The following is a 23,980-nucleotide window of genomic DNA, read 5'->3' as shown; positions in this document are numbered from 1 at the left end:
TTTCTGTTTGCCCATTTGACTTTTTATTATCAAGAGTAAATCACAAAACAGCTTCATCGTCAGCTCTGACAGTCTGACCGACAGGAAGGAGAGAAGATCAAAGTTAAGGCTCACTCCCAGCAGCCCCTCTGCTGACGGTCACATGGTCACAGCTGGTCCTAAGCAGAAGCAGAGCGCCACCTTTGGTACAGACAGGTGTAAGACAACATTAAAGAGAAGAGGAGGAGGAAGAACAGAAATGAGGAGGAAAGGACTCGTAGAGTTTGAGACTGATGTTGGACACTAATCCAGACTCATGTCCTCGTCGTCCTCCTTCTTGTCTTTGGAGTCTCCTTTGCTGCCCTGCATGGCTCTGGCAAACGCCTCCACATCTGACCGGGAGACAGAAGACAGACATGATTAGAAATGACAGAAGAGGAAAAATCCTTATTCTCCTGCTGCCTGCAGCCACTGACCAGGAACTGAAGAGGATGAAATTACGTTACTACAGACAGCCAAAATAGCAAGAGTAAAAAAGGAGACATAGAAAAAGAATAAATAGACGATAATTGAACTGATCATGGAAGAATGGAAACCACAGCGTTTGTACTATTACACAGTAGAAATAATGTGGATAGCTCAGTCAAGCAGCAGGGCGGTTGTGTGTGTGTGTGTGTGTGTGTGTGTGTGTGTGTGTGTGTGTGTGTGTGTGTGTGTGTGTGTGTGTGTGTGTGTGTGTGTGTGTGTGTGTGTGTGTGTGTGTGTGTGTGTGTGTGTGTGTGTTTTCATGGTGATGAAGGACTGGGAATATTAAACAGTCGCCTCACCTCCTCTGTTGGCGGCGTCCACGGCTTCTGTCGGCAGACCAAACTGACTCAGGAGAGGGCCGAGCTGCCCGGAGGCCAAGGCGCTGCTGAACATGCTCATCGCCTGAAGGGGGAGCGGATCACAGTCACAGAGGTTCATTCAACGCCGTCTGAACACTCTGGTGTGTGAGTGCAGAGCAGCTGCTCCTACCTGCTGGAACTGAGGAGAGTTGAGAGTGTTCTGGATCTCCTCGGTGCTCTGCAGTAAGCTTTCTCCGCTGGGCAGGAAGGGCAGGAGCCTCTGCTGGACCTCAGCGTTGGTCAGGATGGGAGCCATCATCTCCGGGGTGCAAACGCTGGCGAGGTCCACTGCAGACCAGGAGAGGAGTCCTGTTAGGCGTGTTCACTGAAATACACCTGGATTTACTCTATTCTTTCTCTTTTGGGCTTCTGCTCTCGTCATGTAGCTGACGCTGCCTTCACTCTGCAATGATCAGGTCCTAAATCAGCTCCATGTCAACACTTCTAGCCCACATTCAAGCATCTGCCACTCACCCGCTGATCCCTGAGCAGCAGCCGAAGCTGGGACGTTCATGGTGGCGAGGATGCTCTGAAGGTCACTGAGCTGGATGGGCTGGTGGGGGGAGGGACTTCCCACAGAGGCCGGGACCACCGGGGTCTGAGCTGAGGCTGCGAATGAGACCAACAGGAGGCGTCAATGCAAAGAGTTCACCAGGTATTAAACACCTCTGAGGTATGACTAGACGCCACACGTCAAACTTTATGCGACGACTGTGTCGGTCTTCATGTACCTGGTGTGGACGGAGCAACACCAGTGGGGGAGACAGCCGAGGCAGCAGGAGTCACAGGGGTGGTGGGGGCCTGAGAGGAGCTCAGTCTGGAGGCTCCGCCCGACGAAGGAGTGGCTGCTGCTGATTGGCTACGAGAGCTGAGGAGGGCAGAGGATAGGAGGTGTATTATAAAGTCAGAGAAAACGTATGTTGTTTCAGATTTGTTCATTTCACTGCGTCACCACTCAAACTCTTTCTGCTAATATTTGTCGTCATTTGGAAAAGGCTTTTTGTTCTTCCGCACAGCAAGATGCAGGCAGGAAGTGTGCGCGAAGGCAGCCATTCAACACAAACAAACACGAGGTGAGCGCCACACACGACTCCAAACAGCAGGACTCCGAGCAGCCCAGACAAGACGAGGAGCTCGTACCTAAAGGAGGAGCTGCGTCTGTCGCATGGACGGGATATGGGTACCGAAAGTCTGACCGTACTTTGCAAATTATGCTGCAGACCAGTCCCCAAAACAGACTCAAACACCACTGGAGAGAAAAATAACCAAATATGAGTGAATAATTCAGAACGTAGGAAGGACAAGGCCTTTCCATGAGGTCACTTTCTGTCAACTGTTCACTCAATTTACAGAAAATGTGCTGTGTCATGACGTGTAGCTGGATATGAAATGACCTGCGAGAGGATGTGATCTCTGGGTCGTATCACACAGCCTGAAATTCACCTGGTTTTCACATGTACTCCGTTCTACTCAGTGGTGATGTGAGCTGATGTCGATGTGTGTGTTCTGCCCTGTCTCACCTGGACGAGGAGCTGCTGGTGGCTGGTCCTCCGCTGCCCAGCAAGTTGGCAAGTCCTGGTCCAGCAAGAGCTCCCAGACCTCCTTAGACAAACACAAACAAATCAAGAAGAGTCCACATTGATCCTCGACTCTTATTTTAAACTAACGGGGGCTGTGAGCTTCACTTCACTTCACGCTGGTTAAAAGAAACAAATCCAGAAATCTCTGTTAAAATGAGATTTCAACACTTCTGCAACTACCTATCCAAAACTGTTCTGCTCTTGTGTGTTATTGACATTCCCCCAGTGGTTTTTTTACAGTAGATTATGTGTAAGTAGATTTTTTTGAATTTCTATAATGCAGTTTCATTTTAAAACCATATTTACATGTGGCCTTGAAGTTAACTGTGGTCACAGCTGACAGAAAACACTGGCAATGTGACGAAAAGGGCAGGACGGCGATGTGTTGTCTCCTGGAGGAGGCTTCCTCCCCCTCCCTCAACAGATTCACAAGTCTGTGTGCTGAGTGTCAGGGTCCATACATGTCAAAGAAACGTCCTGTGCTGCTCACCCAGTCCTCCGAGTCCCGTTGGTCCAATCAGCTGCATCAGCTGGTTGTGGCTCATATTTCCCAGCAGGTTTTGCAGGCCTCCCTCTCCTCCGAGCGCAGAGAGCTCGTGACCGCTGCCGCCTCCGCTGCCTGGCGCTCCAGGAATGGGAGGGTTGTTCAGGTACTCGTTCACCTTGCGACAGTGCTCATCATCCTTGTCGGTCTTTGGCTCCTGATGGAAATTTGGCAAACAAGAATTCCTTGAAATCAGAGATAAATTCTCCACAGAGCACATGAACAGTGTGGTGCGATTTTCTTTCTGTTTTATTTTAACAAAAGTTACGTTACCAAAGTATGTCCAAAGAATTATACAACTGTGAACAGATGACTGAAATATCCCTCTGGACTGGAGCAGATAAAAGGAGAAACCAGCTGGTGAGAAGAAATATTAAATGTGTGGCGGGCTGACAAATACTCTGATTACAGCCGGGCACATCCTGTCATCAGGAGTCAGAATCTTTCCTCTCTGCTCATCACTCTTACTGCCTCCCACTTCATTTTTCCTCTATTGAACATCCATCTGCCTGCACCAAAATAGACACAGATGTCATGCTTTCACAAGGACGGTGTCCACATCTTCTCCCTCGAAGAGGATGAGGAGCATCTTCCTCTTACCTGCATCCAGAAGAACAGTCTCTTGGATCCAGCCTTGAACTTCAGCACGTAGACGCGTCCTGTGGTGCACTGGTTCACTCTCTTGAATTCACAGTCATCAGGGAAGATGATCAGGTCCTGGAGCAGAAAGGCACACATAAAGCATTCAGGAGGGGGGGGGGATACTGGGACTGCTCTGCCACAACAAATCAGCATCAACCAATTACCAGAAGGGAAAATCAAGTAGGCAGCATCACTGCAATAAAAATAAAGACTGCACTGAAATAAGGCTCGATCATCTTGCTCGCTCTGTGGATGCCCAGCTCAATCAGGATTCAATGTGTCAGCAATGAAAAAAGGAAAAGTGCAAACTGAGGTGGCAGCCATGTTTTCATTGCAGGGGGGCTGCTACTACCAACGCTTTCTTTGTGGTATCTGTGGAAGGTGCAACATGTCTGAAGATAGCAACAGCTTCTATACAAACACTCAGGAACAACACAGCTGTCCACTGCAAGTCTGAACCCTTAAGTACAAGTTTTACTCTGATTCTAGCTGACTGGTCTGCTGGCCTGGTCAGGGATCTTCTTGGTTAAACACGTTGACATGGGAAAAAGTAATATTAACTGTCAGTTTAAAGTTACCCACATCATCGACATTCCCGGTCGTCCTGTCCTTCCAGCAGAAGTGAATCAGGGAGTCGTCGGACTGCTGGATGTACACCGTGCCCTTGCGTTTGTCTGGTGTTACTACGTTCCCCTTCAGGGTCATCTTCCCAGCACGAAACTCCACCAGGTACTTGCTGGAGCTTCCCCTCGAGCCGCTCACCAAGCTTGGAAAGAGAGCGCCTGACGACATCTTTGGACCTGTTTGTAAACCAGCCTGAATACCGGAGGGGAAATAAAAGGGCAGCAGGTTTACAGGACAATACATTAATTTTACTGTGCCTTGTTTGTTATTATTGATGTGAACAACAAAATTAAAAATGAAGGAAAATTCAGCGAAAATTCATTCAGAGTATTTAGTGCTGTGGGACCATTTCTGCTGTACAGAAGCCCGGAATTCATTACTGACTTCGTGTCATTCTGTCCTATTTTTCTAATGTCCATATGATATTATATATTATTATGTAATAAAATAATAATACGATAAATTCAACTAACTTTTTAAACTGAAGCACGGAAATTCAAATCTTTAATTCTGACATAAATCAATGAGTTAGCCAACATACTGTAACGTTACTGTAGTTTGATTAGTGACATGGAGTTAAGTGAGACACAATTTGTCATTTTTATTCTTATAGCTATTTCGCATAACACTTTAAGATCTGATCAATGTTGTTGATCACAAAGTTTCATGTGTTTGGAGAAGCATCACAAAGACTTTTCAAAGCGAAGCTAACAAAAGTAGCAGTTAGCCAGATAGCTATCGTTAGCTGTGCAGAGATCTGTGTCTGTGTTAGCCAGTGCTAACGTTAGCCCATGACTTGGCTAAACCCACGACCGACGAAGGCCAAAGTCTTACAGTTTTATCGAACAAGTTTGAGTCATTCAACATCTACCAATAACAGCCAACTTTTTATATGAGTGCCAATTGAACAGCTTTACGCGAAACTGAAGTTTACAAAGGAACCATGTTCAAATACCTGAAGTTGTGCTGGCAGAGTTGACAAAGTTTTTCTTCTTTTACGACGCTTGCTAATAACGAAACGGACTTCCGCGCTGACTTCCGGTTATGTCGCGCGCGCGTCTGCTGTCGCGGTGGACGAGCAGAGGGTGAGTGGGAGGGTGTCCGCGCGACCGCTCTGCACAGATTGACAGCTCGCTCCCTGCTGGTGTAGTCGTTAGCGCTGTGGCTGTAGCGGCTGTTTGAATGGTTTGACGGCGGAAAGCGAAGCTGAACTGGGATGCGAGTATTGTGAAAATCGAGTCACGTTTCATTTGAAAAAACAGAAGCCACACTGCCCGGAACTGAAGGTAAGAGATACACAAAGTTAGCTAGGGGGCTAACATTAGCCAGCCTGCTGCCCTTGGATTAGTTAGCGAGCTAAATGCTAGCTGGCTTATTCAAACCACGAATATCGCTTAGTACATGCTAGGCTATGGACTGGCTAGCCAACATGGATGCTGTGTGTGTTGCTTTGATGCGGTGCCTGGAGATTATCCACTTATCCGGTTTGATTCTCGAGCCGACCGGCATTTTCTAGTTCGGTTGCCAGTCACGAACCGAGACCCCCGCAGTCCGTGAGACGCTGGATTCAAACGCCGTGTCGTCAGGTCGATTGTTGTGGCTCCTACCGTGACTGACCGGCCAGTCTCGAGTAAAGCAGGGAGAAGACATCACAGGATAAATCCGGATTTGTGCTCTACAGCCGAGCTACTGTGTGTTTGATGTCGCCTGTCTTTTGAAATGTTCGAGCGACAGGTGCAACTTCCTTCACAGGTTGATTAATAGCGTGTCAACAAAGCAGCCAGGCTATGTTAGAGTCCACTGCTAAGTACTTTACAGTATTTCCATTGTTCCTATTTTGGGTTTAGCTGCGGCAGAGCTGCTGTCTGTCCTCATGTGATGTGTATGTGGAGTGGCAGCTGGTGTTACTGTGAGAGAGTTCATGCACGTTTATGGCAGAAGACGTGAAAAACACTTCATTATGAAGACTTAACAGTACATTTGCACTTTTGGCTCTGGACAGGCACTTTGGGTCTAATATGTACTACAGCTGTAATCAGATTGCAGGCAAGTCATCAGTAGTTTCACCTTTTCACTCCCAACTTCTCTCCATTTTTGGCAGAAATGACTGAAATATAATGGATTTTTCTCCATCGTGAATTTGTTTTTTGTTTGCAGATTTTAGTGGAATAATCCAATGCAGTGATGTGCTCTATCTGCATAGTGTTTTTTGTTTGATTATAAGCTTTGAAAGCAAGGCTGTGTTGGTCCAATGTTACTTGCATCCCATATATGACTGATGGTGGATTTGTCCTTTCTGTGGTGGTTTCCTGTGCTCACTGAATGGAGCTGTGAAGCTAGCAGAAGAATGACTGAGAACTAGTTTGTGTAGTTTTGAGTTTTTACACAGATTATTTGCATGCGGTCATGAAATTATATTTGTATTTCTACAGCACATGAATGTTCTGATCAGTACGCTGCATCAGCTGCACCACTTACTGAAGGACTGATACTTTGGGGTTGTCCTGGAAAAATGGTACTAAATGTAATTCCATAAAATAATCTGATGGTCCCTGTATTTGTATTAAGACTGGAGAATGCCAGACATTGACTGCACTAGAATCAGTGGTGGTACATCGATGCTCAGCCGACAGAGTACACAGTCTCAGTGTCTTTTCTCGTCCAGATACCGGTCAGGTCTTTTAGAGGATGTCCGGGCAGACAGGGAGGTGTAGTTCAGCCTCAGCCCGCGCTCAGTTCAAGGCCGTGGCTAGTCATCTTCAGTTTAAATGCAGGATGTTTTCATTCATGAAGTGTTAAGCGATGCAGAAACTGCATCAGTTTCAGGGAGCGACCCTTTCTCTTTCTAATGTCACATCTGAGTCAGCTTTGCTTCATAGTCCATGTCCAGGAAACATTTTACCAAATCACATTATTTTTTTCTGAGTCAGCTGGTCGACGTGAGCGCTGAGGGGAACACAGGAGGGTGAATTACACAAAGCAAGGAGCTCTGGTTCATGTGGTCATCAGTGAGTCACGCCAAAGCCAGTCACATCAAATCACTTTCACCTAGATACCAGACCAGGAGGAGGTCAGACGGGGAGATTATCACTGCAGCCGTGCTGGGAACTAAATGTCGTTCAATTCGCTGGTCTTTTATCATACGAGCTCGAGCTGCAGCGAGCATTTTCATTATGGATTCATCTGCTTTATCATTTTCCATTAACTCATTCACTGCTTAGTCAATAAAACATCACGAAAGGTTTCGCAGAGCTCAAGATGATGTCTCTCAGTGTCCAATATTTAATTTTCAATAATATAAAGAGAGAAAAGAGAAAGACCTCACATTTAAGAAGCTGTACATTCACCAACTTTAACATTTCTAAATGTAATTATCGACTCAAGGATTGATTAAACTCATTCTAAACTTCACTGGTGTTAATTGGCTGTGGCGCAGTGCTTCCTGTCAGAGTGTCTCTGCTGTGACTCTTGAAAACCTAAAATTATCCCCCAGCTGGGATTCCTACTTTGGCTCTCTGGTATTTGGTATTGATATTTCTATCCCTACACAGAGGGGTGACAGGGTTCAGTCCCCGACATTAGAATAAAAAAGCTGTAGACGACCGCAGGAGCTGAGTTTTACGGATCCTCTGGAATCATGAGCGATTGATTCTCATTTTCCAATCAATGAGGCAGAGAGCAGCCAGCTACCTATTACTTAAGAATACAGTGATATACTGTTTCTGTCCTTCAGCAGAGGGGTGGACGCTGCTGGTGCACGTCTCTCTGCCGGGTGGACATACCCAAACCAACGATGTTACAGGAAGTGTTCGAGTCAGCTGTCCAAATGTAAAACGCATGCTTTGACATTACTTATTGGAGTATGTCGAGCAGCATTCCTGAAAGTTTGAATCCACATCGACAGTCTTATTAACCGCTGTAGGTCCTTGTCTCACTCCTGAATCCCCACACAGGTAGGATCCTGGGTCAGTCACCAGCAGCCAAATTCAATAAACTCTGACCATGGCTGGTCAGCGTGTCATCAGCCGCCATCTTTGCCAGCTGACCGACAAGAAATTCATTGTTTCACTGACTTTTTCAAGTAAAAACAACAAATTCTCACTTGTTCCAGAGTCTGAAGAATGAGAGAATTTGCTGCTTATTTGAAATATTTTCAAATTGAATATTTCTTTGCTTTTGAATTGCAATCTGAAGACGTCACTTTAGGCTCTGAGAAACTGTGATGAGTGTTTTTCACCTTTTTTGTGATTTGTTATGGACTAAACAATAAGTGATTACTAAGATTATTCCTGTGGTGCATCATTGGTTGCAGCCCTGCAGTGTGAAGCTGCTGTGGTATATGTTGAGTTTGGACAGACAGCAGCAGGATGCTGTTAGAAACAGTTAACTGTTGACTTGGTGACAGCTGAATGTGACATTTCTGAAAGGTGCCGCACGTAAACAGGAAGTGGATTTGAATGAGATAAAGTCTCCTCTTTGGTTAAGAAGTTAGCAGCTATGTGAGTCTGTATGGGATAGTTTAGTGAGACCGACCGTCTTCGCTGTTGTTTTTTTTCTACTTGATCACATTGACGTCCACACTGCACGTGGAGACAGCAGAGAAGCATTCGCCTGTCTCTCTGTCAGTGGTTCATCATGTGCAGGTGTGTGTCGCCCTCTTAATGACAGCCACATCTCCTGAAGGAAAAACACTGCTCCCTCTCTGGATGAGAGCTTGTGGCTGCTGATGGCCTCCGGTCACGAGTCCTGCATGAGCTCGTCCTCTAGACGGGTGGTGTAACAGTCCTGTGATCGCGAGTCACATGGGGCCGTCAAATATTCACCTTCACTTTCTCTTCTGCTGTGACTTTGCACTTTCTGTCTCACCCCGAATCAATCCCTTCGTTCTCTCTGTCAGTCCGTCTCTCTCCCCCTGACCCAGCTGTCCCCCCTCTGTCTACCTCCGTCGCCCCATCTTCTTCACCTTCGCTGTCCACCCTTTGTATTTTTGTATGAGGTACAGAGTTCGTACTGCATAGCGTGTTGCGAGGAGCTGTGATGTGAGTTTCACAGAAAACCCGTTTTTCATTTGTGACTTTAAAGACGTTAACTAGGCTTGATTATAGTCGTGTGAACATAGATTAAATTTTATTTTCTTGGACTGCAGACGCTGATGAATCAGCTGAAGTGATGAGTGGACGTGCTCGGGCTGCGACTAACCTCTCTCTTCATTATTGATTTGTCTGTTGAATATTTTCCCTGATGAATCGATTATTCATCTAGTCTGACAAATGGCATGAAAACAGAGAAAAGCATCATAATTTCTCATGTCCGTCAGCTTCACACTGCTGCCTGTATCTGACAAACAGTCCAAAAAACAAAATGTTGAATTTAGAATTATGTAAACAAAGAAAATCATTTTAAAGATTAGATTAGATTAGATTAGATTAGATTAGATTAGATTAGATTAGATTAGATTAGATTAGATTGCACTTTATTGATCCCTTTGGGAGGACCCCTCAGGGAAATTGGAGATGGAACATTTTTACTCTCTTTTACAACTTGTTTTCTGTCAGTTAATTAATCATAATTATTTCAGCACTAAAATACACAAAACACTTGCAGATGACAACGTGGCAGACTCGTTAGAAGCCCAACACTGTCACAGGGAGTGTTCAGTGCAGTATGTGCATGCAGGGTTAGCTCAGTGTAACTCAGCAGAGTCCAGCTCGTCTCGTGCTGTCTGTCTCCTGCACTGCTGGCATGTGTGTGTCCATAGAGAAAGCTGGAGTCTGAGTGCTGACAGACAGCTGACTGGACGTTAGCTAATGAACTGGATTTGCATTGCAGCATGTCCACACCAAGACGTAGAGACTGAGGGGAAGCAGGCTGAGGAGGAGCTGTGTGTGATTGTTGTTGGCCCTGACTTTTATTTTGCTATGGTGCTAACTGTCAAATAGTAGTATGACTCTCTTCACTTGAACCACGTCAAAGGTAACTCCACTCTTAGTTTTGCTCTCAAGATGTTTCTCTAATCTCTACTGAACCAAGAGGCTTCATCAGCTGATGACCGAACAGCAGCTCCACTGAACAGAGCACTTATCATGTCCCGGAGAGTCTTCTCAGTCAAATCGATGCCTAATTACCCATCACACTTTGTGTTTTGGGCTTGTTCCCTGTCATAATGTGGGATGTCACTACTCCCAACAAACCACGACACATTTCTCGTGGAACAGGATGAAGATTTCTAGCACAGCGAGTCACCTCTCGTCATCCTCAGTCAACACAGAAGCTGTGTTAGCGGTCGCCACGAGCAGTTAGCGTCGTTCATTTATCCTGTAAGTTGGCAGATGACCAACGACAGCCGCCTTGAACTCACCCACACTCCTCACACTCTTTTTGATGACAGTTTATTCTGTCGCCATTTTTTAGTTCAGGCACAGGAAGAAGACATGTCTGTTTTTAATCTTAGATCTGTTTTACAGCTCTGATTGGTTGAAGTCAGCCAAAGCATCAACGTTTTGAGTGACGCTGAGATACATCAGTGGTTAGTTTCCTGCCCTGCCTGCGTGTGTGTGGCAGCTGTGTTTACTGTGTCAGTATAGCACCGAGGCTGCATTAGCACCTATTGATGGCCACACAGGAAAGACAGCAGGTGTGTGTGCATGTGTGTGTGTGTGGTTTCCTAACAAACAGGCCAAACACAACAGCATGAGAGATAACATCAGTTCTCCTATGCAGAAGCATCATATACGACACAGAAAAGCATTAAATTCATACATTTGAGCAGTTCTAACCTCAGGACACATCAGTGACTTGGAGTAATATGTGATATGAATACATGTTCTTTATTCTGTCTTACTGTCCAGTTTTCTGTGACGTCTGCAGGGCTGCAGCTTTGACTTTCGTTTTTCAGTGCTTGTCTTCTTCTTGCAGTTTGCCTCTTAGTCGATAAAACAGCAATAAATACTGACAGCTATGCCAAATACAGAGCCAGAAGTCCCTCAAGGTGGTAGTTTATTTGTTTTACGAAGAGAAAATCATGACGTTTTAGAGGCTGAAAGCGAGAAACCTGCATAGCACGTGCCTGTCTGTCCATTCTGTCCATTCTGTCCCTCAGCTCTGTTCTGATCAGATGTGTTGTCATTAATCAGCTGATAAGAGGCCTGGGAGCTAGTTAATGACTGGTTCTGCTGTATGTCAAAGCATTTTTACTCCATCATAAGAGCCACATCAATCACAGCTGACAGGAGGTGAGGTCAGATTCTCAGATGATCACTTGGAGGTTAATATGTGAGCAGTGAGGGAGACGATGAAGAGGATGGAAGTGTGCATGACCTGCAGACTAAAAGGCTGCACTTGTTAATGTGTCCTTGATCATAGTGTAGAAAACAGCAGCTCGCTCTTTATCTTAAATGAGCAGCGTCTGTCTTCTGTTTGCTGAAGGGGAAAATTTTTATGCATTATTTTTAAACGAGCGTGGAGATCCATGAGACGCAATGATCACCATATAATCCTCATGCCATACAGTGAAATGAAGAGGAAGAGGAGGAGAAACAGGGAAGAGGAGTGTAAATGAAAGATGGTGTTTGGATATAGAGAGGGGACAGAGCTGAGAGACAGGAAGTTGAGGAAATAAGAGGGGCTGAATGCAAGAAATGGTAAAATGTGGCAAGAGGAGGAAAAATATCAGGGAGGGTTAAGAGAGGACTAGAGATGGAGCGACCCGTTAATGAGGAGGTGATGAAAAAGGTGGAGCAGAAAGAGGAGGAGGTGCATGAAGTGTGATGAGAGCAGGAGTGATGGAGAGGGAGGACAAAGGAATGCAGAAGAAGACAACAGGAGGGAAAGACGGACACGGTGATGGAGAGAGACAAGAGGATGGAGAGAGACAAGAGGATGGAGAGAGACAAGAGGATGAAGAGAGACAAGAGGATGAAGAGAGACGGCTGCTGGATCTTCATCCAACCGCCAGGAAAGACTTTCAGCAAACATTAGAAAAGACAGAAAAACACACTGTGTGTGTGTGTGTGCGTGCGTGCGTGCGTGCGTGCGTGCGTGCGTGCGTGCGTGCGTGCGTGCGTGCGTGCGTGCGTGTGTGTGTGCAGACAGCAGCTGGTGGAGGCTGTAATACTGACAAATGATCCATGTCATGTTTCTTAAAAAGCCTGAAAGCTGCTGTTTTGTGCTCTCAGCGGTCTGAAAATGTGCTGCACACAGACGCACAAGAAGGATTCACCCGACAACACCTTTACACAGAAGAGCTGTGTGACACGGTGAAACATCTCTCCACAAGCCGTCTGTTTTGTTCACAGCGGCTGCACGAGGAGGTGCCACAAATGATAAGCAGGAAGTCAGTGCAGTGAATTCACTGCTGATGCTTTGAGCGTTTCACCTGATCTCCAGACAGCAGACTGAACTTTAAAGTGTTTACAAAGCTAACACATCCTCAGGTGAGTGAGCACGAGTTCTCTTTCTGCATTAGCTCTTAATCATTTGGCTGTTTTTTGACTGACTGGCCTCAGGATGCCACAGCGATAGTGGAGACAGCGTCCTCTGCATTGACACTCAGCAGATTTAAAGATAGTTGGGAAGTTGGAGCTTCCTCCTCAGAGCTTATTTTGGGACGATATAAAGATCAGCTGTTTAGATTTCGGACATAGCCGAATGTCCTCTGAGTCTGACGTGTTGTCTTTTCATCGTGTTGTGGGCTGGTTTTTGTCTCACTTCTCCGTGTGCTTCTTGTCTTTATTCTTCTAACTTCCCACGCTCTGTCTCATAGCACGACCCTGTAACTCTGAATGAGACAGCAGACAGCAGCACGTCAGACAGAGGATTTGGATCCAAATCATCACAGAAAGTACACGACCACAGTAACCACAAGACACAGAGCTGTTAGCCAGGGAGCCGGAGCCTGGCTGAGCTCAGCTTAAACAACAGAAGAAGACAGCAGTACTTTACAGCACTTTAGAGCAGGGACACGCTGACTGAGGGACAGACAGGCGGGATTGGACAGTGTCTCTCACTGTGTGTGCTGGGACAGAGCTGTGGTGCTCAGTGAAGCTTCCCTGGAAAAACATGGGTTTAAAGTGAGGACACACACACACACACACACACACACACACACACACACACACACACACACACACACACTGTTATCCCATAAGGAAAGGGAGTTGGTCGTGTTTGCTTGTTTACCGGTGGTGAGGTTATGAGTGCACTGCAGGCTGAGCGAGCGCTCATTATGTTGGCTGGACGTTACTCTGCTGCTCCTGATTCACAGCGTTTCATTGTCATGTTCACAAGTCACTGTCGTGTCGCAATTACCTGCAGAAGGTTTCGAGATAATGACACTTTCGCGCCCACAGGAAGTGACTTCTCTAAATGTAAAGACGGCGACTGCAAACTGCCAAATGAACGTGGAAGAGGCAGAGCTCTGTTCAGACTAAAGACACCACAACCAGGCTGCATGTGTCCGTGCAGAGACGTCCTTTCATGCTAGCTGGCAACAAGAACCCTGGCCTGTTTTCCTCAATATCCTTTACATACACACACACACACACACACACACACACACACACACAGCAGAAGAGCTATTTGAGATCTCATAACTGACTCCAGCTTCACACACTCTTTGACTCGTGACATGAGCTGCTGATTTGGATCTCAGTAAAGGGAAGTGAACCGGTCTCACGTCGGTCTTCTTCTGCACTCTCACTTCATGTCTTAAGCAGTGGAGTCTGACTTTGTGTCTCACTGCAGCGGACTTGTTGTTCTGGGCCTGTCCCTGTCCTGAAGTAGCTGTTTATGCTGTAGGTTTCGCGTCTTTGGAGTTTGAATTAGGAACTTCCTGGTCTTTTAGAGAGAGTCTGTGCAGGAGATCCACAGCTGTGGACAACATGCTGCTGGGTCCCAGTGGCAGCTGACACTGGTCCATCTGTGGAGCCAGCCAGAGTAAAAGCTCGTGTCTGTCATGTGATCTGTACTTGTATACATGTTTTGAACCCCTTGGGCTTTGCTTCTTGGGTCAGAACAAAGCAATTTAACCCTTTTTCTTAAAAAAAAGGATGTGTTGCACCACCGTTTTCTCCTTATGAAAATCCTCTCACGGCATTGTTCAGCACACAAAGTCTGCACATGGTTAAGTCACATGATTTGTTGCGTCATGTTGTGAAAGTGCTTTCTGCCACATGTTTCTATTTTGCTTTTTTATGTCCTTCCCTCTGTTTTCTAGTCCCTGGTCAGAGGATTTACGCACCAGCCTTTATGATACAGGACTTTTAAAGTGTCTCAGGCGTCCGTGTGTTTGGTGTTAATCCAGCAGGCGTCACGTCGCAGTGAGTACGCACACAGCACCATCTCTGGAGGCCGTGTGACCGCTCTGTTTGCTGTGGAGACGACGTTAACGCCCTGCACAGCCCAGTTACACGACTGGTCAAGCCGAGCAGAGCAGAGTGAAGTCCTGAACAATGCAGCTGTCTCATCCTTTGTCCTAACACACACACACACACACACACACACACACACACACACACACACACGGCTACACAGTTCAGTTTGGAAGTTTTCCTTAAGACGTTGAATTGTTTGGCAGATTTTGCAGAGACATTTGGCAGAGGAGGAATCTGACCGTTTCTGTAGAATTCCTGACCTCTGATTGGTCTGGAGGTGTGGATTATTTGTGTGTGGGTGCTGCAGTCTGCTTTGATTCTGTGTGTCTTGACACGTGAAGGGTGGCGCGATGTATCGACACAGCACAGACGAGCAGGGCTGTCGTACAGTCAGCTCAGTTTCTCTTATTTCGCCATGTGTGTTGAAGTGCCTTAATTTGATTTGCTGGAAAAACTAAAGCACAAAGCCCAAAAGAGATAATTCACCAAAGCGAGTGTTTCCGCTCTGGTTGTGGCCATCAGGTGAGGCTGAGCTCGAGCTCCTGTGCTCAGGTGTGAGCACACACACATTTGAAGCCTCGCTCTGAGACGCAGACCATATGCTGACACACTCATGACACCGAGCGTTAATTCTCTCCAGCCTTCCTGTGAATGGCCTGTTTGATTGACAGCTCCTTCAACAAGGCAAAATCTCATTGGCTGCCGCATCAGGTGGGCAGAGTCTTTGTTTCAGGCTCACTGTGGTGGTTGGATATGATTATTCACTACACACACACACACACACACACACACACACACACACACACACACACACACACACACACACACACACACACACACACACACACACACATCCACACACACACTACCCCAGTCTGTCAATATGCTGATAATCCCTGCGTACGGATGAATCGCCCTCATTGGTTAATCCCACTCGGGTGAGAGGTGAAACTGCGTTGTGACTGGATAATCAGAGGCACAGCAGTGGGCGGGACTCGGGGAGGTGTTGAATCGATGTGTTGTCAGGTGTCTTGTTGTTGAGGTGTCGTAGGTGGGCCGTGGCAGCAGCAGCCATCTGCTGCCAAATGGACATAAAAAGTTCTGTTAGCCCACGTTTTTCCCACCGTGTGTGTGTTTAAGATTATCCCTGTGTGTGTGTTTAGGTGACAATCTGCTAAAGCTAACCTCCTCCTGCTCACTGCTCCAGTTCAACACACACACACACACACACACACACACACACACACACACACACACACACACACACTCAGTGAAACTAAAACTGGTATCACTGATATCATCATCACGTAGCCTATCAGAGCCTAAAAATGTCACTAAAAGTTTCTGCTCGTCACGTGTCACATGTCAGATCGGCTCGACTCATAATATTCAAATTTGGACACGCAACCATCAAGATGGACTGTAACTGGCTGAGGGATCAGCCCAAGACGTGCAGTACTTAACTTCAAGGGATCATGTCATATCATAAATGTATTATTTCAGCCTCCAGGAATAAACATCATTCAAACACGCGTGTAAATCGCACTGATTGGTCCATGACGGAAACCCTGAGCCCGTCACAGTGTTCAGCCCGTGAATCACCGTGTGATAACTGCTCGTCAGGAAGGTGCAGGTGGAGTGTGAAGGCGGCGTGAAGCTTCTTTTCCTGTCGTTGATTTAAGTCTGGCAGTCAGCTCCCGTCTGTCCGTGGGGCTGGATTGGCTTACTGTGGTCTCTAAGCCTGCTAACCCCCACCCACCGGCTGTCTGACGGGGTTATACCGACCAGAGGGCGAGGTCAGGAGGTGGATTTCCGTCAGGACTCTAAAACCTCAAATCTCTGATCCTAACCACAGTTTTTACACACACACAAATGATGAGTGTGAGCGCTCGATCCACCCGTTGTGTAAATGTCTTTTAAGGTGTCTGATCGTCTCTTCCTGCTCTGTTTCATCACTGTTGTGTGGATGGATTGAGTGTTGTTTGTCGTGATTCCTGCAGTAACTTCCTTTACTCTTAGCATGCGTTTCGCCAGGTGAGTTAGCAGGAATGCTAACATTGCACAGCATAAGCGTCAACTCCTAAATCACCATTGTTTTAGGAGGAGGCTGTAGCTGCTGCCGCTCGGACCTGCGGCTGTTTTCCACCTCATAAACTGTGTTTCTGTTGACAGGCAGAAATGAAACTAAGCTAGATGAAAGTCGTATTTGTCTTTGGATATCGAGTTAATGAGTTACTCATTATGACAACCTTTAAGACGACAATGAGCCATTTGAATCAAAGGAAGTGATTATCGGTCATCGGTTAACGAACAGACTTCAGAGAGCTAATCATCGATTCGTGCTCCGTACCAGCCGGTGTGACACGTGACCTGACGGTGAGCATGTTTCCGATCCTCTCGTCACCCTGTTGAGTGTTTTGTGGACTCTTTATTTATCGTGTGTGCAGCGACAGTTTTCCCAGATTTCACAGCCATAATTGAAGTGGTATTTGTTTAACAGTTGGACAGACAGACTGACTGACCGTCTAGCAGCTGTTGTCTCTGAGCAAAAAGGACATTTCTGAAAAGGTGTTACAGGGCACAAAGTTTCGGAGTGTTTAGGTAGTCTTGGTAATAGCTTTGTAATAGTTTTGTTTTGGCCCAAACGACTTGGCCGACTCGTTAGACGGATCAGGGCTCCGACAGCAGGTTAACCGTTAACCTCTGCATGAATCTGAGATATTGCAACAGTTTTGAATGAAACCGATTTCTTTCTCCACACTGGGAACCATCCTGCATGTTGCACTGCCTCGCTTTGCAAAGCATTCTGGGAATTTCCCTCTACCACTCCATTTGGAGGACCACATGGAGGTCTAGATGACCACGACCTGTTGGTCCCCTGAAGGAACCGGACAGCCCATACATGGCTGCATGCAGAGTTGAGGGTAGGGTCAAGGTGGGGGGGGGGGGGGGGGTGCTTTGCAGCTTTCCAGTAACATCAAAGGTGGGACCAACGTTGTATTTGATTTGCACTTCCTGCTGAATTCTTCCAAATGCACCTCACCTGAAATCCTGTGTAAATAGTCCTGACTGAAGCCGTTTGTGTTATCTGAGTCTCCTCCCGCCCCCCCTCCTGCTGTGATTACCACGGAGGCCTGTGTCAGATCCAGGGAGGACAGTTTAGTGTCCTATCAGCTACAGCGAGGTTTAATGGAGAGGGCGTCCTGTACCTGAGAGGTGGCAACTCTGAGATCATCACCTGGATTTTGGGCACCAGATCAGACAGAGCAGAAATGGACTTTAACTGGAAAATAAGATGGAAACAATAACAGAACAAAACAAAACTGTGTCCTCTTGTTTTTACCTGACAGGTGAGAGGCTGAGAGAGTGAGGGAGAGAAGGAACGAGAGAGAGAGAGAGAGAGAGAGAGAGAGAGAGGCCATGGAGCAGCAGAGACAGAGAACTCTCTCCACATCTGGAGAATCGCTGTACATCGTCCTGGGAGTCGACAAGAACGCCACGACAGAGGACATCAAGAAGTGTTACAGGTATGTGTCCATAAACACACACACACACACACACACACACACTCAATGATCCTTACATTTCGGTGCTCAGTCAGAAACAAAGTGAATCTCTTTGGCTGTATTGTCTATATTCTGTTCCTCATGTCTGAAAGGGAATGTGGCGCTCTGAATATGCTGTTTCCATGAGCCCTGTTAGAAATGTAAAAGTAGTCAATCTTAGACTCGCACTCATCGTTGAAAGTCATGCTGATTGTACCATTTTATTTTAGTTTGTATTTTTGTTTTATGTATTGTTAGACTTGTTCTGAAACCAGGGATCTTACAATTCACTGTAGACAAGAAAAGCTTGAAAAGGCACTCCATATGTGATGATGATGCTTTACGCTGTCGGCCACTAGAGGGAGCCAGAGGGCCGTGAGTCACTTAAGTCACTCTGTTAATGGTCGAATGAAGCTGAGTGATGTGGACCTCCTGGTTACTGATCATAGTCTGAACTGAGCTGGAGACATAGCTCTCACTCTCACTCTGACTGGCTCAGCTCTGTCTTTGTCTTCTCACAGGAAACTGGCTTTGAAGTTTCACCCAGACAAAAATCCAGACAACCCGGATGCAGCCGAAAAATTTAAGGAAATCAACAACGCCCACTCCATCCTGAGCGACGCCACCAAGAAGAACATCTACGACAAATACGGCTCGCTGGGGCTCTACGTCGCAGAGCAGTTCGGAGAGGAGAACGTCAACACCTACTTTGTCCTGTCCAGCTGGTGGGCGAAGGTGGGCTGGACACCTGGACTCCCTGTCCTGCAGTCTTTCTGTCTGTGTGACTGACGGCTCAAACCTGTTTGTTATTCTAACTGACAGCATGACTGTTCATTATCGCTCTGCCTCTGTCACACTGACCTCCATCAGTCCTTTCACTCTGAGTGTCTCTCTGTCTCCTCGTCCCACAGGCCCTGTTCGTCTTCTGCTGCCTGGCCACTGGCTGTTATTTCTGCTGTTGCCTCTGCTGCTGCTGTAACTGCTGCTGCGGGAAATGTAAACCTCGGCCGCCCATGGACCAGGAGCCCGAGTTCTACGTGTCCCCCGAGGACCTGGAGGCCCAGATGACCGCTGAGGAGAGAGGTGAGGACGGGGACGCACTTACCATGATGTAAACGCTGCTGTGTGTCTACAAGACTGACATTTAAGTATGCAGCAAACAGAGAATGAGCACATCCTCACGTTTGAGGAGCTTCAAAGAGTGTTTGGCGTTTTTTTCCTGATAAATGAATTTCATCTATTCGTTCATGTTAAACGCAGTTGATGCTGATGTGATGCATCCGACCTCCTTCAGCTGTTACTGCTGACAGCTGACGTGATCGCAGTCTGCGGCTTCGTCAGGACGTCCGGCTCGTAAACGTGATGTTTATTCTTGTGTGTGCCTCTTTGTGTCATCTTCTCAGATGGCGGTGAGCCCATCGTGATGCAGCCGTCGTCAGCCACAGAAACCACCCAGCTCACCTCTGATGCCCACCAAAGCTACAGGACCGACGCGTACTAGACACACACACGCACACACACACACACACACACACACACACACGTACAGCTCACACTGTACAGCTAACAGCTACAGTATGAACCACACACACGCACACTCAACAAACACCTTTCTTGTCAGTTTATCCATTATTTTCTCTTGATCTACGGCATTAATTAATAATGCCACACACATACAAACACACACACACACACACCAGCACACACTACATGGCATCACTCAGTAGGAGCTCGACGCTCAGACCAAACATTCATCTTTTTTTACATTTCTGAGTTTCGTGCAGTGAGAGGAGAAAGAGGAAGAAAAGTGAAGGAGGAGAAATAAACTCGACACTTCAGACTCAGACAGAAGGCAGGCGTGTGTGTTTCCTCATGGACACGCAGCAGGCGTGTGTGTTTCCTCATGGACACGCAGCAGGCGTGTGTGTTTCCTCGTGGACACGCAGCAGGCATGTGTGTTTCCTCGTGGACACGCAGCAGGCGTGTGTGTTTCCTCGTGGACACGCAGCAGGCGTGTGTGTTTCCTCGTGGACACGCAGCAGGCGTGTGTGTTTCCTCGTGGACACGCAGCAGGCGTGTGTGTTTCCTCGTGGACACGCAGCAGGCGTGTGTGTTTCCTCATGGACACGCAGCAGGCGTGTGTGTTTCCTCGTGGACACGCAGCAGGCGTGGAGTTCAGGCCGCTTTAATTACCTGAGATATCGGACAGGATAACAGTCAGTCAGGAGCACAAAGGCCATAAAAATCACGAGTGATTGTCCTGTCCTCTGAAGCTGAGAATGTACTCTGAAGCCACAGCGTCGCTCTGTTTGCAGCTGAAACACCCAGTTTCTACTTTAACCATCTTGACATTCTTATTTAAAGTTCATGATGCCCGCCGCCCAGCCTGAGCAGAAGCACGTCTGGTTCACACTCTTTCAGCGTTGTTGATGAGGATCTTCAACTTTCCATCAATCAGCTCAGACGTTTAGAACGAGCAGATTTATGGAGGCGTTCCGGCCAGGCCTCATTAAAATGTTGTTTTTAAACAGGAAAATCGCTTCTTTGAATGTTTTCTCCTCGTTGTCTAGAATTTACAAAAGTCTAGAGTTTGTTAATCCTCAGCCCAGAAAGCGTTTTCTTCAGGTGGATGAAACGAGCGCTCTCTTCTAGCTCGCTGGCAGTCGCATGTCGAGGCTCCTCTCTCACTGGCTGGAAGTAGGTCAGAGATCCCGCCTGCGTGTGTGTGAGCGGTCGATAGCGCCGGGTGTTTATTTGTCCTCGGTGCCCTCGTGAAGATCACCCCAGGAGCCCCCTCGGACCTGAACAGGTGCCGCGCCGGCTTCCACTGCCGCTCGCTTAAATCTGGCTCAGCTGGTTTTAGGCCTCTCTCCATTGTGATGTAAGTTTTGAGGCTGCAGGGTTAATCGTACCAAGTTTCAGCTGCGTCTCACACACACACACACACACACACACACACACACACACACACACACACACACACACACTCGTCTTCCTTGAGGAAACTCTGGAAACCCTGCAGCTGTCGGGGCCGAACCCTGGCTCGACTGAACAGATAGCTGCTCGCTGTTAGCTGTGGGTGCTACGTCCGTCTGCTCCATCACAGAACAGGGCTCCAGCAGTCATCACTCACACTGCTTGTTATTAACTCTACTGTGCTGTAGCTTCACAGCCCTCCTCCTCCTCGTCTTCTTCATCTCCTCTTACATGTAACCTCCATCCTCTCTCTTCCACACATGAAGGATTGAGCTCCCTGGTTCACACTGAAGGCTGTGTGTGCGCTGTCGTCAGACAAACACTGATCGAGCCCCTTTGTGGTTTTTAGTTTTCTATTTGTTTTGTGAGAAAGTAAAAATGCTGTACATGTCGTGCAAACTGTATTTTTAGATTTTACGTCACTGTATTTCTTTGAGTTGGTCGGACGTTTGAAGGATTTTGTCTTTCCTTTCTTCTGTTCGTCTCTGTAGAACTGCTTTTCGTTCGTTTTGTTTTTCTTATTTATGTTGTTAATGAAGGGAGGATATTGATGTCCAAAGTCTTATCTGTTCGTGTGACAGCAGTTTTGTAGATTATACAATCCTCATAGCAACTGAAGAGCAGTTTACCACAATCAGACGCATTACTTAGGCTATAATTTTCCACAATGTTGATTCTTTTTTTGTAGTTTTTCTTTATTTGTCGCTCACGAGTAGCACTCTGCTATAGTCAAACATGCAGGAACACTGTTGTGTCAGAGATTTGATTTCAGTTTACCTGCACTCAACCAAACAGACTCATTTATCCACTATATTTTCTTTGATTCCTCAATCAAACACTTTGTTCATTATGTATGTATACATATCATGAGAAAGTGCAATAAGAGCTAAATGAGTCTCTTTCATGGCTCCGCTTCAATCACTAATTTCAAAGGTTGTTTCAGGGAATCTGCAAGTTCCTAAAAAGTCTTTAAAAAGTCTGAAATTAGAGGAGTTTTCACCATCAAATACCACAAATTCTTAATATACTGTTAATTTAATGCAGCATGTTGGCTCTAGAAAACACGTTTGAACAGTTGGGGATGAAAAGACGTTTTTAGGATCCTGTAAAGGGTTTTTTATGAAACCTGCAGATGTTCTGTTTTGACCAGTTTTCTCTTTACTTGATTAGCTTTGTGCTTCGTGTCATGTGACCACTGAAATGCTGCACTGTCAAATCCAAAATCTCCTTTCTCTTCCTCGTTTTTTCTCCATTGACCAAACGTGCAGCGCAGTGAACGCAGCATGAAACACACAAACAAGTCAACAAGCTTCCACCGTTCGATCGAAAACGATGACACAAATAACAAGAACTGATCTAGGTGTGAATAAAACGACCAGATGACGATAATAACGAAGCATTATTTTATTTATTTTATTTTTCTTATGTTTTTAATAATTGATTAACGAATAGCTGGTATGTGAAGGGGATGTATCGAATTTTAGACGTGAACCATTTTGGCAATGAAGTGGCGAAATGGCAGACCTGCTGTACATACACGCAGCGCACAGTGCATAGAGGCGTAGAGGTTTTCTGTTTTTAGCATGGACTGATCATGTTTGCGTCTGTCCGGCAGACGTCTGGATAAATGAAGTATCTGATGTACTGTTGTAAAATAAATGTTTCTGTTGCTTCAGAGCCTCTTTGCTCGCTGTCAGTTTATTATGTGCGTTATTCGTTTTCTTATACGAGTTAAAAAGTGGAAAGACCTGCATTTATGATGCTAAATACAGTTATTACTTTAGTATGATTACCAGAAGAATACGGTATTCCTCTGATGATAAAAGGAGTGTGTATCAGAAGACGAGAAGAGGTGATGCTTTTTGCTTTTTACAAGATGAAATGAATGTGAAATCCCTCTCAATGACCTGGAAAAGTTTAAAATATCATAAAACCTTGAGCTGATGTGAAAATCAATCCCATTTAAAAAAAACAAACAAAAAACAGCCGAGTCAGCACAAAAACACGATGCCACATTCATGGCTGCATAACCCAGCGATAATTTCCTCTATACATTGATAGATTTATCGTTTTCTTCTGACCTCTAAACCAAAAAATGATGAAACAGTGTCGAATGCATCTGACCCACCGTATGTGGTGTTACATCCTCCATCCAGACCTGGAATTTAAATTAAATTAAATTTGTGCAGATATCAGAAATGATAAGAATAATAATAAAGCAAAACTTGTCTTCGATGGGGAAGTTTAAATTGTTGAAAATATTGGTTAAATACAGAAGTGTTAAAGGAAAGCAGAGAGTAGAGCTCAACTTTGAACAAGAGTCACAAAACGAATGTGCTGATTATTAATTCATATTAAAATGCTTGAAGAGGACTCTGTGTGTGTGTGTGTGTGTGTGTGTGTGTGTGTGTGTGTGTGTGTGTGTGTGTGTGTGTGTGTGTGTGTGTGTGTGTGTGTGTGTGTGTGTGTGTGTGTGTGTGTGTGTGTGTGTGTGTGTAACAGTAGACAGAGCAGAGCCTGGCATGGTCTTAATCCGTCCACATACCAGCCACTGCCAGATATGGTGTGTGTGTGTGTGTGTGTGTGTGTGTGTGTGTGAGCTGAAACCTGATGCTCCTGCACACACACTCAAATCAGTCCTCTCTTTCACACACACACACACACACACACACACTGCTGTGGATGGTGAAAAAACTGCTAACAAAAAGCTGTGAGGAAGAAGAGGAGCGGAGTGAGTGCTGGATGTGTGAGGAAGAGGAGGACAGATTTCACGAAGAGGAGATCGCAGACTGACTCCTGCTGCGTTCCTCCTCTCAGATATAAAACTGCTTCT

The 23,980-nt window shown here is 46.2% G+C and overlaps 2 protein-coding genes across 5 annotated transcripts; one reads left to right on the top strand and one right to left on the bottom strand.

The window, feature by feature from the left end:
* Positions 1–9: 9 nt before the first annotated feature.
* On the bottom strand, positions 10–5,366 carry adrm1 (ADRM1 26S proteasome ubiquitin receptor). Of its 3 annotated transcripts, none has more exons than XM_070967623.1 (10): positions 5,213–5,366; positions 4,215–4,456; positions 3,591–3,707; positions 2,937–3,147; positions 2,387–2,468; positions 1,598–1,734; positions 1,341–1,475; positions 997–1,154; positions 807–909; positions 10–371 (listed from the first exon to the last, which is right to left on the bottom strand). In XM_070967623.1, exons 2-10 carry the CDS (start codon positions 4,422–4,424, stop codon positions 283–285), a joined length of 1,242 nt encoding a protein of 413 aa, XP_070823724.1. In that variant the 5' UTR covers positions 4,425–4,456; positions 5,213–5,366; the 3' UTR covers positions 10–282. The 3 variants fall into 3 exon arrangements, with proteins under 3 accessions (XP_070823724.1, XP_070823723.1, XP_070823722.1); XM_070967622.1 differs by having other exon boundaries at positions 2,387–2,465; positions 4,215–4,448; positions 5,212–5,289; XM_070967621.1 differs by lacking the exon at positions 5,213–5,366 and having other exon boundaries at positions 2,387–2,465; positions 4,215–4,479.
* dnajc5ab (DnaJ (Hsp40) homolog, subfamily C, member 5ab) lies at positions 5,349–22,825 on the top strand. Of its 2 annotated transcripts, none has more exons than XM_070967626.1 (6): positions 5,349–5,542; positions 17,977–18,153; positions 18,693–18,906; positions 19,083–19,254; positions 19,575–20,029; positions 20,245–22,825. In XM_070967626.1, the coding sequence occupies exons 2-5, from the start codon at positions 18,047–18,049 to the stop codon at positions 19,670–19,672; spliced, it is 591 nt and encodes a 196-aa protein (XP_070823727.1). In that variant the 5' UTR covers positions 5,349–5,542; positions 17,977–18,046; the 3' UTR covers positions 19,673–20,029; positions 20,245–22,825. The 2 variants fall into 2 exon arrangements, with proteins under 2 accessions (XP_070823727.1, XP_070823726.1); XM_070967625.1 differs by having other exon boundaries at positions 19,575–20,120; positions 20,152–22,825.
* Positions 22,826–23,980: the final 1,155 nt, after the last annotated feature.

This window comes from Chaetodon trifascialis, chromosome 8 (genome assembly GCF_039877785.1).
Source record: "Chaetodon trifascialis isolate fChaTrf1 chromosome 8, fChaTrf1.hap1, whole genome shotgun sequence".
Lineage (NCBI taxonomy): Eukaryota > Metazoa > Chordata > Actinopteri > Chaetodontiformes > Chaetodontidae > Chaetodon > Chaetodon trifascialis.
The sequence above is the reverse complement of the archived record's forward strand: the minus strand, read 5'-3'. Positions and strand labels throughout refer to the sequence as shown.

Bases quoted from the DNA above. Each gene is read 5' to 3' on its own strand.
- adrm1 (XM_070967623.1), bottom strand. From the start codon at position 4,424: ATGTCGTCAGGCGCTCTCTTTCCAAGCTTGGTGAGCGGCTCGAGGGGA. The intron at 3,708-4,214 runs GTGGGTAACTTT...TTTCTGCTCCAG, and splicing joins CGACCGGGAATGTCGATGAT to GACCTGATCATCTTCCCTGA. The intron at 1,476-1,597 runs GTACATGAAGAC...TCTCATTCGCAG, and splicing joins TGTTGCTCCGTCCACACCAG to CCTCAGCTCAGACCCCGGTG.
- dnajc5ab (XM_070967626.1), top strand. From the start codon at position 18,047: ATGGAGCAGCAGAGACAGAGAACTCTCTCCACATCTGGAGAATCGCTG. The intron at 18,154-18,692 runs GTATGTGTCCAT...GTCTTCTCACAG, and splicing joins GACATCAAGAAGTGTTACAG to GAAACTGGCTTTGAAGTTTC. The intron at 18,907-19,082 runs GTGGGCTGGACA...CTCGTCCCACAG, and splicing joins TGTCCAGCTGGTGGGCGAAG to GCCCTGTTCGTCTTCTGCTG.